Below are 25184 nucleotides of genomic sequence, written 5' to 3'. Positions count from 1 at the left end.
TTAACGGTTGACTAACGGTCAAACTAACGGAGGACCAAATTGGTTAAAATTTTTAAAGTTGAGGGACTTAATTGGTTAAAAAAAATAGTCAAGGACCAAATTGGTAATTCGCTATAGTTAAGGGACCATTTTGGTAATTAACTCTATTATATATGAAGAAGTATTTAGTAATTTATAAATGAATTTGATAAACATTATTATCATTTTATTATAGTCTATGGGTATGTTCTCATTATATTATTTTTTCGTGCATCGCACGGGTTTAAATACTAGTTAATTAATAATAGTAACTTTTTGTTTGTTATTTTTAATTTCATTTTAAAATTGAAGTTGATCTCACGTTCTAAACTTCTACGAGGGAATTGTGAAGCGAGAAACTGATAACGAGAATACAAAGAACCATTTCATCATACGTCGTCGTATCGCTGTATATTCCCAAACTTCTCTTTCCCTCCCGTTTTGTCGAGGAAACCCTAGAGAAACAACGATCAATCAATTCGAATCATCCGACGAAAAATCATGGCGATTGCTAGAACTGGCGTTTTTGTCGACGATTATTTGGAGTGTAAGCACAATTTTTAGCTATCCTCCGGGGATTAAAAAATTTATTGATTTTATTTATTTTTTCGATTATATGTGGTATTGACTTTCTCAATTTGTGCAATTAGATTCAAACACATTGCCCGCTGAGCTTCAGAGACTTCTCAACACTATTAGAGAACTCGATGAGCGGTCCCAAGGTTTCTCCTTTCTCTTTCTCTATGCCTATACATATATCTGCGTTTCATTTTTTTGTGAATTCTTTATTTTTCTTGCATACTGAGCTTGACTGACACTGTTGAGTTTAAGTTGGATTTTAGGATAATGTTACGCTTTATATTAGTTAACTCTAATGAGTGTATAACTGCTTACATGAAATGGAAATGAAGCCATGATAAACCACAGTAGGCAGCAGACGAATTATTGTGTTGGATTAGCTTCTCAGACTCATGGGTCGAGGAAAAGTAATTATGAGGACGATGAAGCCTTTGAGAAGTTGAGGAAGGAGATTGAGGCAAATCAGAACAATGCACTAAGCCTCTGCACAGAGAAAGTTTTGCTTGCAAGACAAGCTCATGACCTTGTAAGAACTTTGTTGTTCTATTTCTGAATTCTTAAGCATGCATTGCTATTTATTTTATTGGTTGAAGTAACTTTGTATGTGGGCCATTGTTGTCTTTCTTTATGGGGGTTTCATATTCTAATCTCTATATGCTTGGAGGGCATAGGGGAACATTAGTTATCTGTTATTGTTAGTAAACAGAATAAAAGAGAAAGAAGCTCTTAAACTTTGACTTAGAGGGCATTGTTTTGTTTATGTACGCTTCTGAGACAAACTATGTAGTTGGCTTTTTTCTTTCTCACATTTTGTTTTTTGTTATGACAACTGAAACCATGGTCAAGTTGCTGCCTTGCCACAATAGTGCCCTCCAGTAGAAACCCTTATAAACTACCATTAACAAAGTAGCCTGGAAGAAGTAAGCAAAATTGCTTCAGTGAAATTTAAAAAACATGAATCTGAAACTTGATTGTTGCCATAGTAATTTCTCCATTGCAGCTGGTTTCTCTAAACTGCACAATTAGCTTTCTTCTTGGAATTATGGGTTCATGTTTATTTTCAAAATGTCATTTCCTTACAGATAATGGATAGTTTGCTTAATCATCATAGATATACAGTTTTTGAAGCGTCTTTTATTTTTATTTTATTTTTTGAATCCTATTGACTCTATTACGATGTAGTATCTGTTCATACATACTTTCTCAACCTACTGAAGCACAAAGAGTCAAAGCCCTCACACTGGGGTTCGAACCTGAGACCTCTCATTTGAGGGGCCACAGCTATGCTGCTCGACCACAAGGCCTTTGGCTGAAGCGTCTTTTATTATTTTGTTGTCACATCATCTTTTAGCAGAAATTGCATAAAGGTTGTAAAAATATGTGTTTTCTCTGATAAATGTCAATGCAGCAGTTCAATTTATCAGGTCTTTTACTGTCATATTTAATTTCTGACTGTTAGACTCAATATTTCTATTTCTTGGAAACTTTTTTTTCAGATAGATAGCCACATAAAACGCCTAGATGAAGATCTTAACAACTTCGTAGAAGATCTGAAGCAAGGTGGGCCACATGCTTGTAGTGTCTTACTGCAAAATGAGCTCTATTTCTTGAAAACTAATGACATGAGAGAAAGTATATGTGTGTTCAATGAAATGCCTATTCTGGATACCACCAAAACGAAAATAAAAAAATTCGTCGATTGCTAAGCCTTGCTTTATGGAATAGAACAGTAATGGATAGTTTGCTTAATCATCATAGATATACAGTTTGAAATATTCCATGTCATATTAACCTCTTAAAGTGAAACCTCACTTGTCATCATTCTTTCTGTGCTATGATATTGCAGAGGGAAAATTACCAGCTGATGAACCTGCGGTCCTTCCTCCATTACCTTTGGTCCTCAAAACTGAAAAGCGCAAACCTATATATGGAACACCTCAATCAAAGAGGCTTGAATATAGGGACAGGGATTGGGACCGCGAGCGTGACAGAGACTTTGAGCTTATGCCACCTCCAGGAGGCCTCAAAAAGGATTTCTCTTCTCCAGTTGATATTGATCAACCCATTGATCCAAATGAACCCACTTACTGTGTCTGTCATCAGGTTTGATTTCTGATCACTAATTACAAAATTGTTACTTATTTTCTTTACACTTATGCCACACTTCAAATCTCGGAATAGTTTATATATCTAATATTGAAAGAAGAAAATAAGTTTTGATACATGGTGGATCTTTCAGGTATCCTTTGGCGATATGATTGCTTGTGACAATGAAAATGTAAGCCTTGTTTTGCAGTGTTTATTTGCTTTATTATTCTTTTACTTGGTTAGAAATTGACTCACATCATTGTTTGTTATGGAGTTCTATTGGTATACATGAAAAAGGCTAATGCTTTGTACTCCTTAAACTTTTGTTCTTTCCAATGCTTTTGATTGATACTGTAATGCTATTGGTCATATCTCTTGACTGAACAGAATATGCATGGTATGTATGTAATCTGCAGATGTTCTTTTATACCTGATCAGGAACAAGACCCACCCTGGGTGGCTTTCTTTTAATCTCTGTTACTTATTATCTGTTTGTTAATACAACTATGCTTTACTACAGTTTCTTTCTTGCCTCCACAGAAGCTTAACAATTTGAATGTATGGTTGGGGGTTTTCATGAGATAAAGTACCTCTATAGTTTCCAGAAGATTAACACGATCGATTTTGTTAGTATGATACACAGAAAGAATATGCCTAGAATGTTACAGATTGTAGATATTATATTTAGCATGAGTAAATAATTCTGTTTTCAGTTAGAACGCTTTATGGTTCAGACTTGTACATGTTACTAGTGATATGTAATTAATACTGGTGTATATGATCTTGTGTCATGAGACCTAACCTTAGTTTTTGATTGGCAGTGCCAAGGAGGTGAATGGTTCCATTATGCATGTGTTGGGCTCACGCCTGAGACTAGATTTAAAGGCAAGTGGTACTGTCCAACCTGCAGACAGTTACCACACTGATCAGACATGCTGCTGTTCTTGTGCATGGTGCTCTAATGTTTTTGGACTGGAGCACAGTTGGGAAAGGATTATTTTAATTATGGAACTCTTGTGTATTTATGCCTGAGCTGCTCTCAAACAATAGCTGCATATTGTATAATGGCAGGTGAAGAAATGGAAAACAAATTTTGGAAGGGAGCAATTTGTGCTATAAACACTTTAGCTGGGGACTGCAAGATAGAGTTTGGGAAAGGAGCTTAATTAGTTTTCACGTCGTCTCATAGTTTATATAAATCCCCAAGAGATGCAGTCAGTCTTTAGATTTAACAATTGTAAAGTAGACTGCTTTCTTTCTGTATATTGACAGCCTGCTTGAGTAAACAAATCTTTTGATGATACACGATGTGTTTGGAGATTCATATATTTCAACCAGATATGTGTTTGCTTTTAAATATGCTATTAGTAAACTTTACTGCAAATGCAAACAACTTCTGCTATTCCCTGTCAAGCATCAGGTTTGAAGGTGAACAATAAGAATGAAAGGTTTTATCTATTGAAAGTGAACAGCTTGGATCTAAATTTAGAACCAGACTAGTGGATTTCACGTGTTATTCTGAGAACATATACAGCGTAAAGAAATGGTGGGTGGATCAGGACATCAGGTATTTGGATTGTGTAAACGATGCACTCCTCTCCATTCACCTTGAGATTCCACGATGATTGGTTCCAGCACAGCAGCTTGTCCTATGCAAATGTAAGCATATTTCCCGTACGATTCATGTTTTGAACCTGGACTGAGTATGTATACTTCTTTGAACCCCTCCCTTCCCACTATCACTGAGTTTCTCCTACCCTGAACAAAAAAAAAAAAATAATAATAATAATTTGAGACTGTGTTTATCAGTTTAAGGAATAACATATACTTGGGGAAATGCATGTTACTATTTTTACTAATAAATCAGGATAACATACCCTATCAATGATTGTAATGTTTCTAGGAGCATGTCTGTAAATTTTGCTCATTTCATCTGTCAAGCACTTGTAGTTATCTGTTTCTTCACCCTCTATCTCATCTTCTGATTCTCCCTCAGCTTTTTCCTCTGCATTTCTTGTATGTGATCTAGAAAAAATTCCTGCAGGATCCCAGAAGTTGCTGGAAGTCTGATTCTTTCTTTTTCCAAAACCCGGTGGAATGATTCCAGTCCCAGTTGAGAATGGAGGTCGATTGATGAAATCAGAGTGTTCCAGTCCCACAGCATAGGTTGCTTCTGGTGTACTTACTGTCAGGTGGCCAAGAACTGATCCCGACATTCTGAGAGGTGAAGTGTTGTGATTGAAAATGTGTATCTCCGACTTTAGACAATATTGTTTCAGAGTAACAATATGCTTGATTTCAACATTTGCCTCTGTGTTCTTGCTGATCAGCTCTACCTGCAACTTTTTAAACACTCTTTAAGGATCCCGAAGCTTAAAAATGGTGTGCCATTTACTTCAAAGACAGTGAATACTACAAAATTTGCAAAGAAATTATATTATATTGGACCTGAATGAAGTCTTCTTTAGGACTTCCTTTAAGTTGGTGAAAAGCCCAAGTTTTTGGAGACCATGAGAGCCCTTGATCATTGCTGCAATCAACGGCTACGGATACTCCTCCTTGAATCACAGCACTGCCATCTTCCTCCTCCCCTTGTGACACAGAGGTATGCAAAATCTCCAAAACACCCCCATGCCACATTTCAGCTTTGTATGAAGTGATCAAACCACTTGGGAGCAGAATATTGGCCACACTTCCACTCTCTAACGCCATCCGCACCACACAGCTGTCGCTTATCTGAGTGAAGGTGACTCCATGTTCATGCCCACTGAATTCTGTTTCCAAGTAATCTGCATTAGTTAAATTACCAGCAGGGAATGAAACAGCCACTCTTGTCCTTGGGAAATCTCTTCTTGTAAAATGAGAAACTGGCAGCAATGAGATATCAGTTTTATTCACTGGTCTTCTTGTGGTAGATGATGGAGCAGATATGATGGTGCAGTGAGGGAAGGGAGAATTGTAGATGGTGGCCATGAAACCAATTCAAAAGGTAGAGAAATTAAAGAAGATAAAGGCTGGTTGATTTGTTTTATACTACACATACCATGATTTTCAACTCCATTTACTTTAATTTTTCTTTCATTCAAACACGATAAAATTAGTGATAAATATGCATGCAGTTTAAACATCTGTGCAAGATTCATTTTTTTCAATACTTTTAAGATGTGTGTATGGATAAACTGAGGCAGGAGTAGTTTTAATTTGGTTGGCCGTGGTTGAAAGTTTTTGGATTATGCATCCAATGCTCTTTATCTGAAATTTTGACAGGTTCTGATTTTTTTTTTTTTTTTTTTTTTTTGGTTAGGATTGTGGTCCCCAATCTTATAATCATGATATTTTAATTTTCTTGCGGTAGGCAAATTATACAATGCACCATGTTTTACATTGTAATGTGGATCACTGATAAATGTTTATTTTTATTATATTAAAAATTTATTTTATTTTAATATACTGAAAGTTTACTTTTAGGTAATATACTTAAAATGAACATTTAATGTATTAAAAATGAAAATTTTCAATATACTAAAAATGAACTTGATGTTAGTGGTGGACCATAGTCCACGCCTCCACGGTATAATGATTGCTTGAGATGATAGGGCAATGCCATTATTACACAAGCCTAATTATATCGGCCATAATGTGATAATCTACTTGTTAGGTCTAGCTTAGTTTTAGCTGGACTCAACTTTTGAATTATTTGAATTTGATTGGATTAAATTCATTTCGGAGGAGATTTTTTACATTAAATATTAAATATAAGTTATTATTATTACTCGATAATTCACTCTTATGAATTTCATCAAGATTATTGATTTGAGTGTATAAATGTGGAATGAAAATGTAGTTGTGTTGAACTGAAACTGCAGTATATACAAAATGAAACTGAATAGTAGAGTTACTTTTTGCGGAACGGTACAAAACGGGTGCCGTTTCTTTTTATTAAACAAAACGACGTCGTTTTGAAGCGCGGTGCATGCCCCTCTAATCATCTAATGTTGTTTGTTGGGCTTACTAATTTAATTAACTCTCTCAAGTATGTTTTTGTTGTTATGTCTCATGAATTGTAAAACATAAAAGTTTTAATTTGTTATTAAATCATATCATGCAAATTTTGTTTACGTGTTTATGATGACGTACAATGGTTATTTTAAGGATTGTTACCTAATGTTTTCAAAGACTTTGTTTCTTTTTTCTTTTATAGAAACTTCTAAGGTTGTTTGCCATCCAAAGGTGACTAAATGTTGTATAAAGAATTAATCTTGACCTTTTTCAGTTCTTGTGATCCCACCTTTCATGCATGTGTTTTGCATTTCATGGATGTCTAATAGATGTTTTATTTTGCTTTTTGTTGCTCTCTAACGTTGTTGTTGTCTTGCTAGTTTGCTCAATCATGGTCCACACAACTGTATGTACATTCAGTACACAAATAATATACTTTTTGTATATTAAAAATGTACATTATTTGAGTACTGAAAATATATTATTTTATATAACGTACATTTAGTAAACGAATAATGTACTTTTAGTATATTAAAAATGTATTTTTTGTTATGATTCACACAACATTGTGTAATTTGTCAAGTTTGCTCATTTCGGTGTTTTATCTTTTTTTAGCATATTACTTTTTCCCTCCTTTGTTAAGGCACACATACATAGATAAGTACAAATTTTCTTATATTTATATGTATTGCCCCACCTAGCAGAGCCCCGAACCACCTGATGGTCGAACTCAGCAGCTGCGCTGCCCTCTTTGGGGTGCTACTTCTGCTACCTCTGCCTCTCAAGCTTGAAGGTTGTGGCATCCATGGAATCTGGAGTTCCTTAGGTTAAGCAGTTTGCTGGTGGCTCATCTTTGATAGGATGTGTCTTTGGTGACACCATGAGTGGTGCCATTTCTTGTTGCCTCTGGGACCTAGCTAGCAGGATAGGCTGCCTCCCCCTCGTGCATATCTTCATCCATATCGCCCAAAGCGAGAGTTAAACAGTTGATTATTGTAAATGGTATGATTTGCCAACCCGTGTATTTTATCGGTTGGAGGCCGTCTTTCTTGATTACTTTTCACTTCTGGTTTCCTTGGGGGTCTACGCTCCTGTCGCTCGCAAATTATGCCTGGAAACGTGTTCACCGTGAATGGTGAATACAAGTCCAAACGACCGTTATTTTTATGCAAAAAAAAAAAAATCGCGGATGTGGAGTTAACGGCACCCGTTTGATCAAATTATTAATTTTCTGTTATGAGATTATGAATGTAATGAAAATTCATAATCTCATAAAAGTAAAATATTTATTAAATTATGAATTTTCTGTTATGAGATTATGAATTTTCTGTTATGAGGTTATCAATGTAATGTAGATTCATAATCTCATAACAGAAAATTCATAATTTCATAACAGAAAATTCATAATCTCATAACAGAAAGTTCATAATCTCATAACAGAAAATTCATAATCTCATAACTGAAAATTCATAATCTTATAACAGAAAATTCATAATCTCATGGTTCCAAAGTAAATGTGTAGGCATGGTTCCAAAGTGAATGTGCAGGCATGGATTCATAATTTATGAATGTCCGTGATTTCGGACGGGAATGTGTAGACATGGTTCCAAAGTGAATGTGCAGGCATGAATTCATAATTTATGAATGTCCGAAATCATTGGTCACCTCAAATTAAAGTGAAACCGCAAAATGTGAAAATGAAGAAGAAAAGTCACACAATTAATTAAAAAAAAAAAAAAGAAAAAGAAAAAAAAAAAAAGATAACCGTGTACTAACACCGTTAGAACCGTGTTCACCATGAATGATGAACACGGTTCCATGACATAACGATTGCCTTTCGCTTAACTATCATCTAACATCCGTATTTATCTTTGTTGGATTCGTCGGGGGGTTATCCTTCTTGATGAGAGCTAGCTGGTTCGTGCGTATGTTCCCCTTCAGTTTCAAAGATCATATAGCATCACCATCTTTACTGGTCTCTGTTGCTGCATGCATCTTGCTTTCTTGTCCACATTGTTCTTTTTTTGTGGCCATAAACATCACATTTAAAGCACACCAAGTGCAAACCTTGGTACTCCACCGGACAAACCATATCTTCCAGATTTAAATTTGGACAACAGCGGTTTAGTAATATCAATCTCAACACAGATGCGTGCAAACTTACCAAGTACTCAATTGGTAATGACAGAAGGCGAACCCACGCTAGCAATTTCTCAGTTCTGACCATCTTAGGATTAAAATTTGGCACCCACTCCTTTAAAAAAAAAAAAAAAACCGTCTCCCCGGAGACAAAGAAAGTTTCTTCATCTTCGCCCAGAGACGAAGAATTGAAACCTTTTCGTCTCTGGCCGAAGACGAAGGTCTCTTCGTCTTCATGGCCGGAGATGAAGAAAGTTTATTCGTCTCCGGTAGAGACGATTTTTTTTTAAAATAATTATTTTTAAAAAATATTTTAAATATGTAGTGACCTGTTAGTAACATGAAAGCCCTGTAAATTGGACTAATTGCAAGAAATTGGTTAGTTTAGGGACTCAATTGTTGTTTTTTTAAGGTTCGGTGGCCTAATTGCATTATTGTGTGTAGTTCTATGGCCTATATGACCCTTATTCCTTCTTTTATTATTCAAAATCTTAAACCATAACCCTAAATTCCTTATGGACATATTAAAAATGGAGAAACCGACCCGGAGATGTGGAGTGCGGAAGACCCGAGGCCTCGAGGTCGAGCCCCGTGCTTGACCCGGGTCGCTTGGGCTATGGCCTAGCCCATGGGGCCTCGACCCAAGCCCCGGCCAAGCCCTGTCAGTGGTCTTGGCCCAATCGTTATACCCTGCACCACGGCGCGCACAGCACTCTGCGCCCCGCGCCTCCCAAAACGACGTCGTTTTGGGAGGCGCGAAAGGGAATTGACGTGATTATGTGTATTTGTTTATACAATTATGTGTATTTTTTATACAGTTATGTGTGTTTGTTTATACAATTATGTGTATTTGTTTATACAATTATGTGTATTTTTTTATATAGTTATGTAAAACGACGTCGTTTTGCATCAGGGCGCACAATGCAATGCGCGCCCTGGTGCACGATATAAATTGCCGTCTTGGCCTGGGGCTTGGCCAAACCTGGACGCGGTCAAGGGCGGTTGTAATAGTCCCTCCTCTTTTGGGGGGGCGGGGGACGGTTACGGGATTCTTTTGGGTATAAAAGTGTTGATTTTGTCTCATTAAGACATCTACACATTCTCTTGTCTAAACAATTCTTGCAATAGCATTACACTTCCTTTGTAATAGCTTTGCAACTACGAATCAATACAATATTTGGTCTCCGAGACCTGTATCAATCGTTTTCTTGTTATGTTAACCGTTTTATTATACAATTATTATTTCCTTCATTTATCGGGTTTAATAATTCAGACCACCCAAATTAATTAAATCCATCAATTCCTAATTCCATTAATCCCTAAATTTATAATTTCATTAATCCCTAAATTCATAATTTGATTAATCCCTACTAAATATCAATCTACCAGGAAGATGTGTTAAAACTCTGTTTCTATTTCTGATGATTATTGGTTGATCCAACTCCAATACCATTTTGTGGTTCTTTATCTATCTTAATATGGATTATATGTTCATGGATGTAGGTTATCTAGGTAGCTATGTGTTCATGATGTTCATTAATATTTGATGACATGACTACATGAGGACTTAATTAATATAATTATGAGTACCATTAAAATTGTGTATATATGCAATGTACTTAATTAGTAATTTGAAATGCATTAACAAGATTGAATGATCTGACTTGGCTAAGTTATTGGCTTATGAATGTTAATAGTTGCACAAGTACACAAACTTTGTAATAGTGGATATTGATTGATGATTTTCTTGGTATAGAAAATATTTGGTGAATGTTAATCAGTATAAAAATGGACAAAGAAGGGATGTCAAGAGATATATTATCTTATGAATATGAGGTTGGAGTAAATGTTTCTTGCAATTTGCAATACAAAATGTTGTGGATCCTAATCAATATCATGTCCGTGTATAATATGTGGTAATCTAAGAAAGCAATATTTTGATACCATAATGGCGCACTTGTATTGTAATAATGGTATAGATTGTACATATGTCTCATGGATATGGCATGCGGAGAAGTCCACGTAACTCAAATGGATGATAATGATCAAGTTAGGCAAGGAGAGCAATTATTATTATTATTATTATTATTATTATTATTTTTTTGATGAAGAGCCTATAGATATGGTACATATTACATATATATAATAAATACGCTAAGGATCTCAACAAATTCAATAAATTAATTGGAGAGATAGAGAAACCTTTATATTCTAGATGTAGTACATTTACAAGGTGAAAAAATATAGCTTGAAAGGAAAATATAGTTGGAGTGATACAAGTTTTAATGACCTCCTATATGTTTGTTTGCAAAAATGCTTCTAGATATCAATGAATTGAATTGTTCTTTATATGATGCAAAGAGAAGTTTTTTGAGTACATTGAGAATGGTTTTAGACAACTGCTAGATGTTTATAAAAATGTTGTCTATACCAGTGTCGTTCCGCAGTGATTTTAAAAAATGGCTACAAAAAATGTTGCTAAATCACAACTGCTACCACTCTACTATTTAGTGGTGGTTTGTTAACCATCGTAATATTTAGTGGTGGTTTGCAACTGCCACTAGTTTCCAATGGATCGGAAATTTAGTGGGCATAATATTCAACGACAATTGTAAAAGCAACACCGTTAGAGCAACCTCAATAGTAGAGCAACTCCAAATTTTTTTGCGATAAAATCGGTGTTTGAATAAATTATTTTGAACCACTTTTAAATAAATTCAACATCGGGACTTATTTTAAATCTAAAAAACTTAAATCTTCGGGTACATTGCGTACCTAGTTTTTGATCCGAAAGTCAGTCTGAGTGAAATCGGGAGAAATCTGAGAAACCTAAACTAAATGGTTGTCTAGAAAGTATTTTTGGAAAAATGTATTTTGACCCCAAACTATTTAAAATCTCATTCCTAGACTATGGTCCATGTTGTAAGATAGACCACAAGCTTGCCTGATATTTTGTAGAACTCAACCAAATTACTATTTTGTCATCAACCAATCATTGGTGATCTACCTAGGGTTTTGCACCCATATAAATAGAACCATCTCATCTTGCTTCTCCTGATCCTCTTCTTTTGCCTCTCCATTTTTCTGAGCTCGGTAAAAGAAAGAAAGCAAAGGCAGTAAGGTTTCATCTCATCCCTTCATCTCTTTTTCCTTAAGATTTCCACCCTAGATTTCAATCTCTGAGATCTTTTCTTAGGTTGTGTGTTGTTTGTATTGTTGGAGAAAGCAGTCAGAAGGAGGTCGAGATTAGCCTTTCGGCTATAGTGACTGAGGTGAACCTCGTGGGTTCTAACCCATGCGAGTGGTTCATCGATACCAGTGCAACCAGGCATTTATGTTACAACTGAGAGATGTTCAACACCTTTGAGACCGTTGAGAGTGAAAAGGTGTGGATGGGAAACTCTGCTCAGTCTGTTATGGAAGGCTCGGGCAAAGTGGTTCTGAAGATGACTTTCGGGAAGGAACTGACGTTGAACAATGTGTTGTATGTTCTCTGCTGAGGAAGAATCTTGTGTCTGGCTCGCTGGTGAACAAGCATGGGTTCTGCATGGTGTTCGAGTCAGACAAGGTTGTTTTGTCTAAGTTAGAAATGTTTGTTGGTAAATGATATGTAACTGATGGGCTTTTTAAGCTCAGTGTAATTCCTGTTATCAATAAAAGCAAAGTTAATTATATTTACTTGCTTGAGTCTTCCAATTTGTGGCATGGTAGACTAGGTCATGTTAATTTTAATTCTATACGTAGATTAATTAGCATGCACCATATTCCTAACTTTCAAATTAACACAAATAACAAGTGTGAAATTTGTGCTGAGGCAAAACTAACGAGAACACCTTTCAAATCGGTTGAAAGGCAGAGTGAACCACTAGAATAAATCCATAGTGATTTGTGCGATTTTAGATCGATACAAACGAGAGGTGGTAATAAGTATTTTATCACGTTTATCGACGATAACACTCGATACTGCTATGTGTATTTGCTTAAGAGAAAATATGAAGCCGTTGATAAATTCGTTCTTTATAAGAATGAAGTTGAAAACCAACTTAATCGGAGGATTAAGAAGGTTAGAAGCGATAGAGGTGGTGAGTACAAAGCACTGATTGATGACTTATGTGTTAGTGTAGGTATCATACACGAGCGTACGACACCTTACGCACTTCAATCGAACGGTGTTGCCGAACGAAAGAATCGTACATTGAAAGATATGATGAATGCGATGCTTATAAGTTCGAGCCTACCTCAAGGTATGTGGGGTGAGGTGATTTTGACAAGTAATTACCTTTTAAATAAGGTACCCCGTAAGAAGCTCGATAAGACTCCTTATGAGCTGTGAAACGGTAGGAAAACTTCCTACCAGTACCTAAAGTGTGTGGGTGTCTTGCTAAAGTTTTGATGCCAACACCTAAGAAAGTAAAGATAGGTCATAAGACGGTGGACTGTATCTTTATTGGCTATGTACATAACAGTAGTGCTTATCTGTGACAACCCAAAATTTAATTTTAAAAATTCAGTTTTAAGAAATTCCAAAATAGCTATTTTTCATTCTACCAAAATTTTTGTGATAAAAACGGTGTTTGAATAAATTATTTTGAGTTATATTTTAAATGAATTCAACACCAGGACTTATTTTAATTCTAAAATCCTGAATTCTCGGGTACATTGCGTACCACGTTTTTTATCCAAAAGTCAATCTGAGTGAAACCGGGAGAAATATGATAAACCTAAACTAAGTGGTGGTCTAGAAAGTATTTTTGGAAAAATGTATTTTGACCCCCAAACTATTTGAAATCATAATTCTAGACTTTGGTCCATGAAGCTTGGTGAACCCTTAGACTCCACCCTTGTCTGATATTTTTAGAACTCCCACCAAATTACCAGTTTTCCCTCCACCAATCATTGTTGATTCTCCTATGGTTTAGAGCCACTATAAAATGAATAGTTATCAGACATTGCCTCTTGATTCCATCCTTGTCTTCCCCACCAAGAGCTCTGCAAGAAAACCAAAGAAAACACAGTAAGTTTTCTAGGCCAATCTCATCCATTCATCTTCCTCTCTTTTAACTTCCTCTCCTAGCCTTCATCTCTGAGAATCTAGTCCTTAAGGTTGTTGTGTGGCTTGTTTGAGGTGTATCGATGGTGAAGAGGGTAATGGCTGACTTGGGAAGAAGGAGGAATCCCAACAAGAAGAAGAGACAATAAAGGTATAACCCATGGACTCCCACCTCTTTCTTTATGACTCTGTGAAGTCAAAATGTTAGTGAAAATGCTTAGAAATGCTAGATTGTTGATGTTGTTGAGCTAGTAGTGATCTATTGTTGATCTATGATTGTGTTGTTGAGGATTTGGAGTGTTGGATTGCTCAAAATTGTTGTAGGTGGAGAAGAAATCCCTCTAGTGCACAATGTCTGTGCACCAGACTAGGTCACGGAGCTAGCCAACGGCCTTTGCTATATCGTCTGTATTACTTATCCATTATTCGTATTCTTATTCGGGTTAATTAAGTCGGACCCCCGATTTAATTAATTCCATCACCCCCATTAGCACGAAGCTAAGTATAATCACACTCAACCCTGTAAACTACTATACAATATACTTTGGAAAAATCATTTGATCACATTCATAATCAACAATCTCATCACAAAAGCAATTTAGATACATTTCAGACATTATATATGCTTACAACCTATAATATTAACAAGCATGCTTTAATACAAATGACTCAACGACATAGATATTCCAACACATAAACATCACAACAACATTAACAAAATGAACTCATGCTTACAAGTAATTTCATACTAATAAACCAAACGAAAGTTGTCCTCATGCTTTCAAGTTTTCATCATGCAATCAGGTTATACAATACTTCAAAGTGTAACTAAAACAATCATGCTAGATATACAATCTTGATTCATCATTCTCATTATGCAATCTCATGCAATACTCTACTCAAATGCAATCTCGTGCAATACTATACTCAAATGCAATCTCGTGCAAAACTATAATTATACTCAAATGCAATCTCGTGCAATACTATAAGTATACTGATACACTCGTTTGTAAAATTGAATACTTTCTGTGGAGGTCTCATTGAGTCATAAATGACTTGCTTTCTTTCTTGCTTTTCTTAGAGTCGCAATGACTCACTTCTTTCTTTCTTAGAGTCGCAATGACTCACTCTTTCTCTTTAAATGGACGAGGTAGGAGCTTCACCATAGTGTGAATGAACCTATCCGGGCACGGCGTTTAGCCGACCTAATACTCTTGTGACACCCCGAAATCCAAATTCGATTAAGTGATTAATTAAATAATTAATCCTATTTCAATTGGTAATTTAATTCCTAAAATCCTGAAAATTCAATAGTCGGGGACTAGTAATTGACTAGTCAACCCCAAAGTCAAGGTTGTACCTTAAGCTTTGTAAGGAGTTCCCTTGTTCCCTTACACCTCTTCATGTTAGTAAGGGTATTCTTGACTTTTCACCTTGTATTAGTATTGTAAGCTAACCTAGTAGAACACCCTCATTTCTCTCCTTACACTTTCCAAAATTCTAGCTCTACCTTCTCTCTAAAAAGGTAGATAGCTTTTCTTCCAAGCCAAGTTGAAGCTTTGTCAAAACTTCAAGAGTTGTCTCCAAGATTCTACCTTTCATACATTTGGGCATATAGGAGGGTAAGATCCATGTTCATCTTGTGTTTTTAGTGCTTTCTAAGGTGTTTTTTTTTTTTTTTTTTTTTTTTTTTTTTTTTTTTTTTTTTTTTTATTAAAGATAGAATCTTTATGATCTTTTGGTGTGTTCTTGTTGTTAGGAGCTTGGTGAGGTGTTAAGAGAAGATTTTTGTCTTCAAGAGGTAACCCATGCTCTACAAAATCTATTTTGCTTTCCTATATGATGATTTCTTGGATTCTACATGTGATTTTGCTATGAAATGTGAGTGTTGATGCATTGTCTTGTGAAGATGCATATCTAGAGCTTGTTATTAGGGTTCATGTATGCCATTGCTTGGCTATTCCTTTGATTCAAGTGATTTTGTTCTATTTGGTGAGATTTGGCATGTTTTGGACTTGAATTTGAGCTTGGAGTTGAAAATCCCCGAAGGGATTATTTTGTGCAGGTATACGTACCCGCGGGCAGAACGGCGGGTAGGCGTCCACCCGTCGCCCACCCGCGGGGTACAAGAGCCTTGTGGGTATGTACCCGCGGGCGGAACCGTGGGTAGGGGCCTACCCGTGGGGTACGATGTGTGGTTGGTTGGGGATTTGTTCCCCGTGATTCTTTTGACTCGGTATTTGGTCTTTTGACTTTCCGATATTCTTTTGTGGAACTATTTGAGCGTCTTCTTGATGTTTCCTATGTCTAGAACTATGTGGTAGGTATCCATGTATGTTTTGGTGTCTTGAATCGTGCTAAGTGTTCAACATTGTGTTTCGTTGAACCGTGATGCGTCTTGTGTGTTCTTCGAAACTACGTTTGGTTTACCCGTTTGATAAGCATGCTAGTTCGGTGTGTAAATACTAGCGTGTGTGTTGTTTGTACCTTCTTATTGGTTGATGATAACTTGTGTTATTCATCGTTGTTGTTGTTGGGCTGTGACCCATTCCTTGATTGAGTATGGTTTCATATCTTCGTTGTGATCCGTTGATTGATTCCTGTTAAGGTGTGATGTGTGTGTGGCTTTACCTGGATTGCACGATTAGTGGTATGGGACACTAGTCACCAAGGTATTGCAGTGGTCCTCGTGGTGGCCATGACGTGATTATGGAGTTGTGACCTGTGTGTCAGGTTCACGTATTTCTTGGGAGGCATGTGTTGCCGTGTGTGTGATTGATACCCTCGTGTACTATGAAATCGGTGGTTTTGTTGGCGGTTTGTCGGCGGATGGGGACGACAGTCCTCGGATGGAAAAGGTTGGACTTGGTTGTACAGGGGTCCTGGAGGTAAAGGTTGGAACTAGCTATAAGGTTGGGGGTAGCCATAAGGTTGGAACCGGGCATAAGGAAGGCATATCAACTCGTGATGGGTGATGTCACGAGGGCTTGTGTAGCCGTTGTTGTGAGTTCTCTTCTTGTGACGTGTGTAGTCACAAAGGCATGTGTTGCCATTTGGTGTGTCCTTGTTCCTTTGAGTTATGCATGTCGGGTGTTAATCTATTGATTATACCTTGAGACTTCTTGTGAGTCGTTGTTGTTCCTTGTAGTCTTGGGATGTGTTCCCGTGTTCTTGTTGAGAGTGTTTGAGTCTTGTGTTGACTATTACTCTCGGTTTTGAACTTATATATATATATATGTATTCCGTTCCGAAAATGACTTTACAACTTATATCTTATCTATGTATGATATTTCACATGTATTGGTGGGTTACCAGCATTATTCGCTGACCCGGCGTCGTCCCATGTTTTATATGTTTCTTTCAGGTGATGCTTAGACGAGTGCGCGGTTTAGTGCCAGCTAGTGTAGCTCCTCCCTTATGTTTTGTGGCCTGTGAGCCAATTTAGACTTAGTACTTTGTTATGTTGGTTTTTAGATGTTGAACAATGCATATGTTAGCCTGTGCATTCACCCCTGGGTGAGCGTGGCATAGAACCCCTTTACTTCCAGTCTATATATTTCCTCTTTCAGTCTTCCGCTGTGTTTAATGTTTTGGTTTAGATATCTGCATGTTTTAAGGCTTTAAATAGCATGGAATTTAGGGGGTGTTACAGTTGGTATCAGAGCCTAGGTTTGAGCCTAGGAGGGTTAAGTCTAGACTTTCTAAGTGGCTAAGTGTGGTTTGAGACCTTAAAGTGACCTTAAGAATCTAAGTGTTAGGCTTAGGACTCTAGGTCGCGCAGTGAGCTGAGTGTTGCTTTCAGTTATTTGCTTGCTTGTTGTCTTTTTGGTAACCGTGTTGTTGTTGTAGAAGTTTGCGATGCCTCCTCATCCACAAGCGCGTACCCCGGAGACCTCGACGAACGAGCAGCTTGCTCAGAACCTGCAACAGTTGACACAGCGATGCAGACGCTTAGCGAGGCTTTGCTGAACAACAACCACCCCGTGCCACCTCCTCAACCTGCTGGGCACAAGGTTATGGGTTGTTTGGTGTCGGGTCACAGGCCGCCGACCTTCGCGGGAAGACCTGGTGGTTTTGGAAGAATGGATGAGAGTGTTCGACAAGATCTTCACGGTTGTGGGTTGTCCCGAGGAGAGAAGGGTAGAACTGGCAACGTTCTACTTCTGTCATGAAGCTGATCTGTGGTGGATTCATGAGGGTCCGACCTTCCTTGAGGAACCTGAGTTCGGTTGGTTTGCGCTTAAGGATAGGATGCGCGAGAGGTTTTACCCGGCACACGTGCGAGCCGCCATGTACGAGGAGTTCCTCCACCTGCAGCAAGGATCTCTGTCTGTGGTCGAGTACCACAAGAAGTTTTTGGAGTTGGCGCGCTTTGCTCGGATGCTCGTGCCTACGGAGCTCGCTAAGGTCGAAAAATTCATTACCGACTTGAATTATGAGGCACGAAAAGCTTTGACTGTGAGCAGGTCGAGTTCTCTTAAGGATGCTTATCTGAGAGCCGCGGATCTGTACCGTGTTCAACAGCTTCAGCGAGGATCTTATGAGCAAGCGAGGAAGAGGACCGAGAGTGGAGGCTCTTCCACCTTCAAGAAGTCACGACCGAGTTTTCAAGCTAAGAATGTGTCATCTTCGACTCAAGTACCCAACCGGATGGAGCAAGGGAATCAAGCTAAGTTATTTCCGTGTCGTAGATGTGGGAAGGTGCACGCGGGCTAAGATTGCAATGGCTGACCGGGCGTCGTCCCATGTTTTATATGTTTCTTTCAGGTGATGCTTAGATGAGTGCGCGGTTTAGTCCCAGCTAGTGTAGCTCCTCCCTTATGTTTTGTGGCCTGTGAGCCAATTTAGACTTAGTACTTTGTTATGTTGGTTTTTAGATGTTGAATAATGCAGATGTTAGCCTGTGCGTTCACCCCTGGGTGAGCGTGGCATAGCACCCCTTTACTTCCAGTCTATATATTTCCTCTTTCAGTCTTCCGCTGTGTTTGATGTTTTGGTTTAGATATCTGCATGTGTTAAGGCTTTAAATAACATGGAATTTAGGGGGCGTTACAACTCTGCTCGTCCACCGAACCACTCTCTTGGTTCAATGCTCAAACTCTGTGGAATCAGGTATCGAACTATTAGCATGCACACCCCCTGACCAGGATTCCAAGCCTGGCGGGCAGTTTCCAACCTCGTAACGTGGGAATACACCGCGTTACATATACTGGGACCGCAATATCCATAAAATCATCCAAGAGGACATAGTCCAAACGGGGTCCTCCAAAACCTCACTGATATATATAATACATAAATATATCTCTCATGCATCAATCTCATGCATGCCACAACTCAACAACTTCTCAAATGCATCAAGTAATGATATATCACATGCTTATGGATTTTGAAAGTAATACTTGGGCTCACGTTGGCTACTTATGCACTTTTTAAAACATGATATACTTGAGATGCAAAAATATTCTACAATATGTGTAACACCCCAGATTTTCAAGATATTTAAAACTTATAAGGTAAAGGTGAAATCTCATTAAATCCCAAAGTATAATACAAGAGTACGGGGTGCTATGCCACACCTAAGCTAGAGAACTCAGGTGCACAGGCTAACTAACTAATATCCTCAATAATGTAAATGCATAAACGTGGTACGCAGGCCGAAAGGGAAACTATCTACTTCTACGCTCCAAGTTCTAGCGCGCTCCAGTGACTTACTCTTCTGTGCCTGAAAGCCAAATATATCTGTTCAGTGAGAGATGCTGGTAACCCACTCCAACGCGTTGAAGTACAATACATATATATATATATATATATATATATATATATATATATATATATATATATATATATATATATATATATATATATATATATATATATATATATACGAAAACCATTTTGAACATGGAGGTATATCCTACGAACTCTAACTTTTAAAACAGGGATAGACTCAACAGATAGGGCTAAGCACAGACAGCAGTTATACCAAGCATATACAGTTTACAACAGGCAAGACAGATAAGATAAGCATAGTTAATAATCACAATTAAGCGTTTCTAGCAAGAGCCCTATAACAGTCACCACATCAATCCTTCTTATCTCATCATATAGCACACTTTGTTGGCGCCACAGGACCAATCGCATGCCCATACAAGAGGGTCAGCGCATATAGCTCTGACACGGCCCCGCAGCACCCTGCCCTGTCTCACACTACGGAGGGGTCGATCGCAACCGACCGATGAGCAGCAGCTCTATATAATATTTATATACCTGACCGGTCTTTACCAGCCTGGTTAACAGTTGGGATGGTTCTCAACCTATTCAACTGCCCGTATAGTGAACCTTTGTCCTATATAGTATTTATATACCTGACCGGTCTCTACCAGCCTGGTTAACAGTTGGGATGGTTCTCAACCCATTCAACTGCCCGTATAGTGGACCTTAGTCCTATATAATATTTATATACCTGACCGGTCTCTACCAGCCTGGTTAACAGCCGGTATGGTTCTCAGCCCACCCGACTGCCCGTATAGCCCGATTGATCTCAACGAAATCGGGGTAACATGCACACATAACACATAGCAAGCACATGCAACCCACATTAGCACATTGGGAAGGGGAGAAAACGTATAACAAAACCTATGCGTGATCCTTCACATTTTAAGAATAGTCCTAAGGGGTTCATACTTCTTTCACCTAGGTTAACGGGATACCAATTCAACTAGCATGCAATATATAAGACTCATTCGACCTACGAACAGTACCCGAACATCAAACTAGACATAGGCACGATAGACGGAGTCTGTTGGGACACCACGGGGTTCCGGGGAACATCAAACGGGGAAGCCGGGGTCCCGAGGTGTGGGAATTTCCAGCGGGTAGCCGGTGGGTGGGGGTTCACCCGCCGGTATTTACTGTTCCGGGCAGCGGGTGCCCGGCGGGCTGCTGCCCGCTGCCGGAGCTCCCCTTTTTGGCCGCGGGTAGGTGGCGGGTCCCCTACCCCCACCTACCCCCCACTGACTCTTTTCACCAAAAACGCCCCGGGAACCTTTGTGGAACCCGAAACCATGCTTAGACACTTTCAAACGCAATTGATAACACACGTAGACAATTAACGGATCAAAATCAAGAAACAAACGGTACATAACCTGTCATGCTTTACTAAACATAATAAACACCCAATCATGCGAAATCCCACCCAATATACCAAGAATAATACCATACGAATTCCACGATATAACCTAGGGTTCTAATTATTTTTAAATCAACAAGAACACAATTCATCTTCCAAAATCAAGATTCGGTAGGAATATCATATAACTATCAAGAACCTCATATAATCATTAAGAACATCAAGAACACCATGTAATTATCAAAAACGTCATATAATCGTCAAGAACACCATAACTATCAAGAACCTTTCATCATCAAGATCACCCATGGAAATCATCCCACCAATCATCAATAATAATATCACAAATCATCAATACACAATAATATGGGGAAATCCTAAGAGGGGAATCATAGCTATGAAAATAGGTTTTGTTGAGACATGGGTTACCTCTTAGCCTTAATTAATTCCTTGGCTATGAAGGGTCTTTCTTTAAGCTTTCTTGCTTTCTTGATTTCTTCTAAGGGAATTCTTGGAGCTCTTTGGGTGGTGAGGCGTTTTATTGTGGTGGGGGGTTCTAGGTGCCTCTTAAGTCCCCTATTTATATATTTAGGAGTCCTAGTTAGGAACTAATATTATGGGCTTGCTAATTCTATTCCTTTTGGGACTAAGGATTGGGTTTAGGGATAAGGGCCCGTGGACTATGGTGGGCCTTTCTTAATTAATTATTGTGATTTAATTCTTTCTTTTGGGTAATTGATTAAATGATTTAATTGATTTTAGGGATCGTAACACGGGGTGTTACACTCTCCCCCCCCTACGAGGGGCTTCGTCCCCGAAGCCCGGTGTGTTAATCCATTCTTTCACCCCTAGGCATCCCGTATCTTGGCCTCCCGGTTAGGAATGTGGCCCCACGTTTTGCCTTAGCTGGGGTAGACTGGATCTTTGGTGGTGTTGTGACAGAAGGGTTTTAGGTCTACCTCGGTTTCCTGCTCCTGAGCTGGACGCCCCGCGAGTGCCCAAGGTGGCATCGATTGCTGCCACCCTTTGATCTAGTGCGCGTGTCGTACGAATCAAGGATGAGAATCCTTCCTCCATGATTTGGTTTTGCCGGTTGAGCTGCGCGAGTATGCATTCATTGATTGAGCCCTCGTTTTGCTCCCTTGGGTTCCCTCCTGATTGTGGTTGCACCGACGGGTTGGGTTCGTCATCCTCCTCCTGGTCCTCATTTCCCTCCAGAATTCCGCAATCTTGCATTGCCCGTTTGAGCTTCTTGTTGGAGATGTCTAACTGGTCGACCAATTCTCTTCGTTCATCCTCGGGTTTTTGGCAAATTCTTCGAGGGTGAGGTAATGTCCTCCCTCGGTGTAGTAGATGTCATTGCGGCGTAGGTTCTGGGCGTTAAAGACCATGCCATTTGCGGTCTTGACCTCGGTGTGGCTTAGGTCCACCCCCTTTTTCTCCATGATCCAACTTAGGATCATCCCGTAGGGTAGGCTAAGTCGGTTGTTTGTCTTGCAAAACTCCATGTGTTTTAGCATGAGGGCCGGCAAGTTGAATTTGATTTTGTGCTTCAAGAGGTAGGCAAAGGTGCACTCTAAACTCCCTCTACGTCTTTGCTCTTATTGTTTGTGGGTAGGAGGCTAATGTCCTCCCTCGGTGTAGTAGATGTCATTGCGGCGTAGGTTCTGGGCGTTAAAGACCATGCCATTTGCGGTCTTGACCTCGGTGTGGCTTAGGTCCACCCCCTTTTTCTCCATGATCCAACTTAGGATCATCCCGTAGGGTAGGCTAAGTCGGTTGTTTGTCTTGCAAAACTCCATGTGTTTTAGCATGAGGGCCGGCAAGTTGAATTTGATTTTGTGCTTCAAGAGGTAGGCAAAGGTGCACTCTAAACTCCCTCTACGTCTTTGCTCTTATTGTTTGTGGGTAGGAGGCTATCGGCTACAATCATAACCAATATCTTTTGCTCCGCCGATAGCCACTTCCGGTTTGGTCGCGTGGCCGAGGTGAATCCTTCTTCTTTCCCGAGTAGGTACCCGAGATAGTCCTTGTACCCCGTGTTTGGGGTATCAATCCACCCCTTTCGGTCGTAGTTTGACACACCCGTGGTGGTCAATTTCAAGAGTTTGGCCAAGCGGCCTTCGGAGAGTATAATTTCCTTGCCGTGGACCTTGGTGGTGACTTCGAGCTTGTCACCCCGTTTGGTGGCCACTATGTGTTGATAGAACTCTTTAACCAATTCGGGGTACGTGTCCCCTTTGATGGTGAGGTATGTGTCCAAGAGGCCTTGGTAGTTAAGCATATCGACCAATTCCGGAGAAAATTGGTCTGGTTCAAGGGCTTTACCTCCGATTACGGTGTAACCGGCGTTGCTCCATTCCGGGGCACGGGTTCCGAGGGGTTTCTTTGGCATTTTAGGGTAGGTGATGACCTTTTTCCGGCGAGTTGCGTTTTTCTGGCGAGCTTTTCCGGCGGGTTCTCCGGCGTGATTTTCCGGCGGTGGTTTCCTTTGTTTGCGAGGGCGGTGACGGCGGGGCAGAATCCAGGTGACGGCTCAGTGAGGGGGGGTGACGGCACTGTGGTGGCGTCAGGTGGTGTGTGACAGTGGGCGGCGCCCAGATGGGCGCGGGCGGTGCTTAGGGTCGCGGTTTCTTCCGACGGCAGCGGCGGCGTGAGGCGGTTACGGCCTGGGTGGCCGGTCGCGGCTTGGCTGCTGGTGGCGGCGGTCTCGGGTCTCCGACGTCGAGGGAGGGGGCGGTGGTGTGTTTGCGGAAGGAGGAAGGGGAGAAAGTGGGGGGAAGAAGAAGAAGAGGGTTTTTGATTTGGGGATTTTATGGGTTTTAGGGATTTGTAGGGGCTTTAACAAGGGAGTGTTCCCTTGAGGTTTTAAGAAACACTCATGGGCTAGTGGTTAGAGTCTTGGTTACTTAAGTGGAAGGTCAAGAGTTCAATTCTCGTTGGTAACACTAAGCCTTGTGATGATGGGGCCCTTGTTTTTTTCCTTCTTTTATCTTCTAGTGGTGAGACTTGGCTAGTTTGTATAGTTCCAGTTCTACCCCCCGTAAATAAGAACGAATTTTGAACCGATCTTTTATTTATAATATCTCCGAAGTAATTAAGCTAAATAAGTAGTTCTACCACGAAGGTGATTACAAGAAATTGCCAACCTAACCTAGACAGAATTCGTCTTCTTGGTTTTCTCCCACGGGGTTTGCGTGGTCCTCGTCTTCTGGGCTTAGGTTTCCTTCCTCGAAATTGCTCTCGTTCCCGAGGTCGGCTTGAGTGCGGCTCATGACGAATATTTTTCCGGGAGCGTCGTAGTTTCCTCGATGAGCGGTGCCCCCATGTTGTCCCATGGTGGTAGTGCGTGGTCTTTGGGGTTGGGTGCAAAGGAAGGCCTTGTGTCCTTCATCTCCGCAGTTGAAGCATCGCAAGGGATTGCCCATGCAGTCCTTGCCTCTATGGTTCTTGTTGCATTTCGGGCAAGGAAAGCTTCTGGCGCTAGCGTCGTTGTTCCGCAGAGGTGACCTTTGGTTGGTCAGGTTACTTGGTCTTGTGTTGGCGTCGTTCCTTGTCCTCTTTACTGGTGGTGTCCCTCCTCCGGGGTTCATTTTTCGTATTTGCTCCTGAACCCCGCGTTGGAGTAGTTGGATTCGGTAGAGATTAGAGGCACTGGAGTAAGCCTCGTTGAGAGTCCGAGGTCTGCTTGCCACTAGTGCTTTTCGGGCTTAAAAGTTGAGGCCCAGCACGAATCTCTCTATTTTAGTTACCTCGGTGGGGACTAGTTCCGGTGCGAAGCGTGCTAGTTCAAGGAATCGTTTGTGGTATTCCATGACGGTAGCTGTCCCTTGTTTCAGATGGAGAAACTCTTCGTACATGGATGCTCTTACGTGTGTTGGATAGAATCGCTCTCGTAGTCGTGTTTTGAGTTGTTCCCAGTTGAACCCCGGTTCTTGTTGGTGAGTGGGACCCTCGTGGATCCACCAAAGATCGGCCTCGTGTCCGAAGTAGAATGAGGCTATCTCCACGTGGCGTTCTTCTGGGCATTCTACCAACCCGAGAATTTTGTCGAGGGTTCGGATCCATTCCTCCAGGATTACGGGATCCTCTTCTCCTGAGAACGTGGGTGGTCGATGGTTAGAGACTTGTCGGGCGAAGTCTGCGTTTGCGTTGGATGGAGGAGGTGGGGGTCTGTTGTCG

At 39.9% G+C, this 25184-nt stretch overlaps 2 protein-coding genes and 1 long non-coding RNA gene across 3 annotated transcripts; 1 reads left to right on the top strand and 2 right to left on the bottom strand.

Moving 5' to 3' along the window:
- Window positions 1–369: 369 nt before the first annotated feature.
- Window positions 370–4042, top strand: LOC109156793 (PHD finger protein ING2). Its single transcript, XM_019304643.1, has 7 exons — window positions 370–565; window positions 669–740; window positions 930–1123; window positions 2094–2157; window positions 2444–2700; window positions 2837–2875; window positions 3507–4042. Exons 1-7 carry the CDS (start codon window positions 520–522, stop codon window positions 3609–3611), a joined length of 777 nt encoding a protein of 258 aa, XP_019160188.1. The 5' UTR covers window positions 370–519; the 3' UTR covers window positions 3612–4042.
- On the bottom strand, window positions 1806–15702 carry LOC109156802. The gene is made up of 4 exons (XR_002050115.1): window positions 15691–15702; window positions 9914–9915; window positions 3038–3044; window positions 1806–1915 (listed from the first exon to the last, which is right to left on the bottom strand). It is a non-coding gene; the product is annotated as an uncharacterized LOC109156802 (long non-coding RNA).
- LOC109156785 (protein NDH-DEPENDENT CYCLIC ELECTRON FLOW 5) lies at window positions 4166–5800 on the bottom strand. Its single transcript, XM_019304630.1, has 3 exons — window positions 5134–5800; window positions 4563–5021; window positions 4166–4443 (listed from the first exon to the last, which is right to left on the bottom strand). The coding sequence occupies exons 1-3, from the start codon at window positions 5656–5658 to the stop codon at window positions 4249–4251; spliced, it is 1179 nt and encodes a 392-aa protein (XP_019160175.1). The 5' UTR covers window positions 5659–5800; the 3' UTR covers window positions 4166–4248.
- Window positions 15703–25184: the final 9482 nt, after the last annotated feature.

This window comes from Ipomoea nil, unplaced genomic scaffold (assembly GCF_001879475.1).
Source record: "Ipomoea nil cultivar Tokyo-kokei standard unplaced genomic scaffold, Asagao_1.1 scaffold0276, whole genome shotgun sequence".
NCBI lineage: Eukaryota > Viridiplantae > Streptophyta > Magnoliopsida > Solanales > Convolvulaceae > Ipomoea > Ipomoea nil.
The sequence above is the reverse complement of the archived record's forward strand: the minus strand, read 5'-3'. Positions and strand labels throughout refer to the sequence as shown.